At 50.2% G+C, this 6,311-nt stretch overlaps 1 protein-coding gene across 1 annotated transcript; it reads left to right on the forward strand.

The window, feature by feature from the left end:
• The first annotated feature begins 1,912 nt into the window (after positions 1–1,912).
• LOC106806794 lies at positions 1,913–3,401 on the forward strand. Its single transcript, XM_014808875.1, has one exon. It carries the CDS (start codon positions 1,913–1,915, stop codon positions 3,347–3,349), a length of 1,437 nt encoding a protein of 478 aa, XP_014664361.1. The 3' UTR covers positions 3,350–3,401.
• The last annotated feature ends 2,910 nt before the right edge of the window (positions 3,402–6,311 follow it).

The following is a 6,311-nucleotide window of genomic DNA, read 5'->3' on the forward strand; positions in this document are numbered from 1 at the left end:
ACACACACACACACACACACACACACACACACACACACACACACACACACACACACACACACACACACACACACACACACACACACACACACACACACACACACACACACACAACGTGTCTGACACACATCGTGCTGATCTTTCGCTTCGCTGGTTTATTGGCAGTTTCTCCGTTCCTTGCGCTCACGTTGAGTGCTTTCGTGTCGTCGAAGCCTCTAGCAGAGACGCAAAAACCCACGATTTATCAAGCGCACTTGTCTGCATTAGGAAAGACGGCGTTTGCACATATGTACATATGTATATATATGTACATATGTGTGTATCTTTGAGCACTTTCGCGTCGCCTGGACAACCTCCTGTAGCGCCTAAAGGGAAATGTAACGATGATATTAACAAACACGTTTTCAATTCCTGATCCGCTGCTAGAAAGGTAACTACAAAGAGGTAACCGCAGGCGACGGTGGAGGGGTAACCATGGGTGGAAGCGTGAACGCTAGCTTTCAATGAAGCCACACGAATGAGCCACGGTATGATGGTATTATACAGAGTAATTCTTCAGTTCGTTTAGTCGCCGCGTGACTGATCGCGCGCGGGGGCAGTGCGCGCGACTCCTCTCTACGAAGTTAATTCTGCCGATACATATCGGATGCGAGTAGCGCGTGCGTGTGCAGCCTCCCGCCAGAAGGAACTCCTTCCGAAGAGAAGTCATTTCCGCTTCCTCTCTGCGGAGGTGAATGATCGATACTTGGCAATAATCGCCCGCGCATTTCTTCTCGTTTCGTGTGATACAGGCACGACCCCTATGTGACCTTCAATGGCTTCAAGCCTTCAATGGCTACAGAAAAGCGGCACGTTCTGTAAGAGCACCTATGTTATCATTCTACATAGGATTTGCTCGTTCATGCATATCATTTACTGCACGCTTCATCACTGCACGCACACACACGCACGCACGCACGCATACACGCACGCACGCACACACACTCGCACGCACGCACGCACACACACACACACACGCACGCACGCACGCACGCACGCATGCACGCACACACGCACGCACACACACACGCACGCACGCACGCACACACACACACACGCACGCACACACGCACGCACGCACCCACGCACGCACCCACGCACGCACACACGCACACACGCACACCCGCACACACACACACCCACGCGCGCGCGCACGCATAGCACATGAACTTGTAGCTCAACAATAGCGACAAACCCCGGTTGCGCATACCCGATATGTACTCAAAATATAATCCATTAACAATCGCTCCTTAAATAACTGGGTGAATGAGATGACAGACACATCACATCAGCGTGTATTGTCATGAGAGTGATTAACACATATTGTGTTCGTATGGAATAGGAAACGCGAGCGCGTTTGGAACGCGAATGCCCGCAGGAGAGCGAAGAGGAGAACGCGTGTGCCGAACAGATGGATACACCTGAATGGAAGCTGAATATATATATATATAAGTTGACGAACACTTGTATGTGTCTGACGGTGAAAAGTGCGGCTGCGGTTACAATGCTTGCAAGAAACCGACTACGTCATCAATCACTGATGCACTGAACATCTGCTTGCGNGTGGAACAGCCGCACACACGCGTGCGCGGACACACACACACACACACACACACACACACACACACACACACACACACACACACACACACACACACACACACACACACACGCATACACAAGCACACAAACACAAACACACCACACGCTCACACAAATTTGTTCGCATTGTTTCAGCTTTTCTCCGCTGAGCGTCGCGTCATGCTAACGCCGACGTCGCGCTAGCCCCACGCGTCGCCCCGACGCCGCCGCCACCGACGCCGCCGCCGCCACCGACCCCGCCGCCGCCGCCGCCGACGACGACGACGACAAGATGAGCATGTTTCCGGACATCGGCAGCTTTCCGTCGGAGATCAACATCAACGAATGGCTTCAGTTCCTCAATGTGAGCGCCAACGTGACCTTGGATGAGCCGACGTCGCCGACAGAGGTCGCCCCGCGACAGCAGACGCCCATCAGCAACGTGGAGATAGCTCTCGAGCATCTCAACCAGTTCTACATCCCGCTGATCGTCTTCGTCGGGTTGCTAGGCAACTCGCTGTCCGTCATCGTTTTCTTCATGACGAAGCTGCGAGCGATGTCGTCGTCCTACTACCTGGCGGCGCTGGCTACGGCCGACAGTGGTCTCCTCGTCGCTCTGTTCGTCGTCTGGTTGAACAGCCTGGACGTGAACTCGTTTAACCGCAGCGGTATGTGTCAGCTGATCGTGTACGCGACGCTTGTCTTCAGCTTCCTTTCCGTGTGGCTCGTCGTCGCTTTCACCGTCGAACGTTTCATCGCCGTCACCTACCCACTGCACCGGCCGACGATGTGCACCGTCCGACGCGCCAAGTTCACCGTCGGCGGACTGACGGCGTTCGCGATGCTGCAGTACACGTACGTGTTCGCGACGACCGGGGTCGTGCAGACGAACACGGGCGCCGTGTGCGCCCTCTACCCGCAGTACATGACGGCGATGACAGTGTTGAACAACATCGACACTGTGACGACACTCATCTGTCCTTTCATCGTCATCGTCACGATGAACGTCACCATCGCGAGGAAGGTGATCGACTTCTACCGACGCCGCGCGTCGCTCAACGCCGCCGTGTCGCAAGATAGCGCCACTAACCCCGCCACCGGCCGCTCGTACATGTACATGCGCCCTCTGGCGTCGAGCGGCGGGTTGCGGCTGAACTCTAATTCGAGTTCCCGCACTCCGCCGCTTCCCCGTCTCCACGGCGTCGGCAACGGTCAGCAGTGCGACACGGCGCTCAGCTACGGCTACCGGCCGACGTCGCCAGCGCGCACCAGCAGCGCCCCCTACCCGGTGGTGAGAAGCCATCGCGACAGTCTGCGCACGCGCAATCAGATTCGGATCACGAAGATGCTGCTGCTCATATCTACCGTGTTTATTCTGCTGAACCTACCGAGTCACGCGATCCGCATTCACGTCTTCATAGAGGGGCTGTTCGACCCGGGCTACCGCCTCACGCCACGACTCTTCATCCTCCAGCAGTACTTTCAGCTGATCTACTACACGAACTTCGCCATCAACTTCTTCCTCTACTCGCTCGCCGGAGCCAACTTTCGCAAGGCGCTCAAGATGCTAGAGGAGAAATACGTGTGCTCGTACGGAAACTCTAGCGAACACACGGCGCCCCTGCCGATGCCCGTGCAGATGGCGCCACCGTCGCGCGCCTCAGGCAGCAACAGTCGCAGCAGGAGCAAGGGCAGTCGCAGCAACTCATATAACTCGGGGCCCGGGTGAGAGAGAGAGCGAGGAACGCGGCTGCCCTGGCTGAACCTTGATCGCTCGCTCTCAGACGTACGCTAGTGTGATTATATCGACAGAATCTTGTGCTGTTAAGTGGTTGAATATTTCGCGGTAATGTGCACACGCGCACACGCACACACGCACGCACACGCGCACGCACACTCGTACGCACACTCGCACGCACACGCACACACACGCGCGCACGCACGCACGCACGCACACACACACACACACTTGCCGATCGGCAGTCTTGTCAAGCACGCCACCTGCAGGGATTCGCGGCTTCAGTTACATCCAAAACTCATATAGCGCCATAGGTCATAGGCCATAGGTCATAGGTCATAGGTCATAGGCCTACGGCGCTATATGATCTTTGGTTACATCAAAGTGTTTTTACCGCCATCTATTGATTCCTTTTAAATCAAGCGACTTTTATCGAAAGTTTTTTTTATTTATCGGCGTACGCAGAAAGCAAATATTTCCCGTTCCTACAAAAACCGCTCTCGTATTTTTCCCCACGCCACTTCGTCTAACATTTGAAGTATATTAATCAGACGTCCTAGTTTGAAACCGTCTATATAATAAACACTCGATCAGCGCTCTTCAATCTCCACGTCCCTCGCGCGTGCAGGGCGAGGATTCGTGCTGAGCTCTCACTCTGTGTTTATCTAGTAACGACGCGGCGTTAACGACGAGAGCTCGGTGAGAGAGGGATACTAATCAGGAGACTAATGTGTATGAGCATCTGCTGGTTATTCCTATGAAGCCATGCATGCGTGTGGGTGGTTCGCGCACGCCCACGCATCTCTCTCTCTCTCTCTCTCTCTCTCTCTCTGCCGGTCGGTGGATGGATATTTTGTTGCACAGTTGGTGCAGAGCAGCAAGGGTTCAATACAGCGTGCGTGTGTGCGTGTGTGTGTGTGTGTGTATATTGATATTTGTATTGATATTGATATTGATATCGTAATTAAATTTTATTTCAATACATCTATATTTTCTGACATTACTAAATTGAGACACATGCATGAACATAATAACGCTACATATACAAATATTCACCTACCTAGATATCATCAAGAGCTAACATTACCTTAGGGTTAGGGTATAATATTATTAGGTATTATTAGCTCTTGATATTATGAAACATGAGTGTTTAGGCATTGCGAGAGTGAGAGTAGAACGACTCGTAAGCGCACAACACTGTAGTGCGAGAAATATTGCATTCAGTCGAAAAACACGAGCGCACCGACCATGTTCGCTATATAATACCATAGCCATTGTTAGAACCATAGAAATATATAGAGACGCATAGAGTCTATTATTCTATTATCTCACATATATCTAGATATTGTGTCTATGGTTAGAACACGCTGCAGTGAATGCAGACCTGACGTCGAATAACGGGCCACGGGAAAAAACGCTAACTAAAGTAGTTACAAGTAGTTACAGTGTCATAACCGCAATGCTAGCCATGCAGGATAGATGACATCATAAAGCACACAGAGTAAATAGATACAGCTCCACCCACGTCGCTATATTGTCAAGGTATTATATATATATACCCGGCTGGACCGTAGCTGCGTGTTTCCCTAATTGAAATTGTCTCGTCAGGTTTTCGAGTCTGAAAAAGTTCATATGTAAGAAACGTTAAAAGATTGTGATATATCCTTGGTAACTCGTAAAACGTTTAGAAATTTTACTCACCTAAACCTCTATCTGTGATACTGTGCAAGAAGAATCGTCTTTAGGTTTTTGTAAAGGTGCAGACAGTGTCTCTGTGTGACCTTTAGCTAATGGATAGAACTAACATGTACAATGATAGAAAGGCAGAAGACATGAGATGGATTGAGAAGCGAAGAGAATTGCGATGAGGTGAAACAGGATGAAACGAGAAATGAGATTAAATGAGACGATCAGACAACATGAGATGAAATGAGATAGAATGGGATGAGATAGGATGAGATGAGATAAGATCAGATCAGATAGGTTGTTATGAGATGTTATAAGAAGGGATGAGATGGCATGAAACCATCTATGATCTTATTACCTCCGCCAAGGGGTTGGCAGGAGGTTATGTTTTCACCGGCGTGTGTTTGTTCGTTTGTGGGTTTGTAACACCGTTCTTTGTGTACAGCCTAACTAAAAAAGTTATGGACGGATTGTCATAATATAGAGAGAGAGAGAGAGAGAACGCGCCCCCGATTGCAGAGTGGAGTGCTGTCATATAATAAGGCGATTGATCGTCGTCGTCGTCATCATCACCATCATCATCATCATCATCATCATCATCATCACCATCATCATCATCATCATCATCATCACCATCATCATCATCATCATCATCATCATCATCATCATCATCATCATCATCATCATCATCATCATCATTATTATCATCAACATTATTGTCATCATCATCAAGGTGAACACGGGCGAAATTATGTTCCTTCAATACTGATTGCGAAGCTCCATAAGCAGTAGTTAATAACGCTGCGGCTAACACCAAAGCTGCGCGCGCGCACACACACGCACGCACGCACGCACGCGCACGCACGCACGCACGCACACACACACACCGCTGTGCATACAGTTGCACCTATGAAAACCTACGAAAGCTTCAACGAATAAGATCCTAAACCGGCTGAAAATCATGTCATTCGCTCAATCGCGTTTATTGGAGGGAATGATTGTTTTCGTCGGATAGGAGATAATTGGAATGTTAATATCAAAGGCTCTCGCCTGTTAGATTACCAATAGTAGGTTGGGGAAATTACACGTGTTTATCATGCTGTTATACGCATGCGTGGAACAGCCGCACACACGCGTGCGCGGACACAGACAAAGACCCGCTCGCACACACACACACACACACACACACACACACACACACACACACACACACACACACACACACACACACAAGCACACAAACACAAACACACCACACGCTCACACA

Source organism: Priapulus caudatus, unplaced genomic scaffold (assembly GCF_000485595.1).
Source record: "Priapulus caudatus unplaced genomic scaffold, Priapulus_caudatus-5.0.1 Scaffold180, whole genome shotgun sequence".
In the NCBI taxonomy this organism is placed as follows: domain Eukaryota; kingdom Metazoa; phylum Priapulida; class Priapulimorpha; order Priapulimorphida; family Priapulidae; genus Priapulus; species Priapulus caudatus.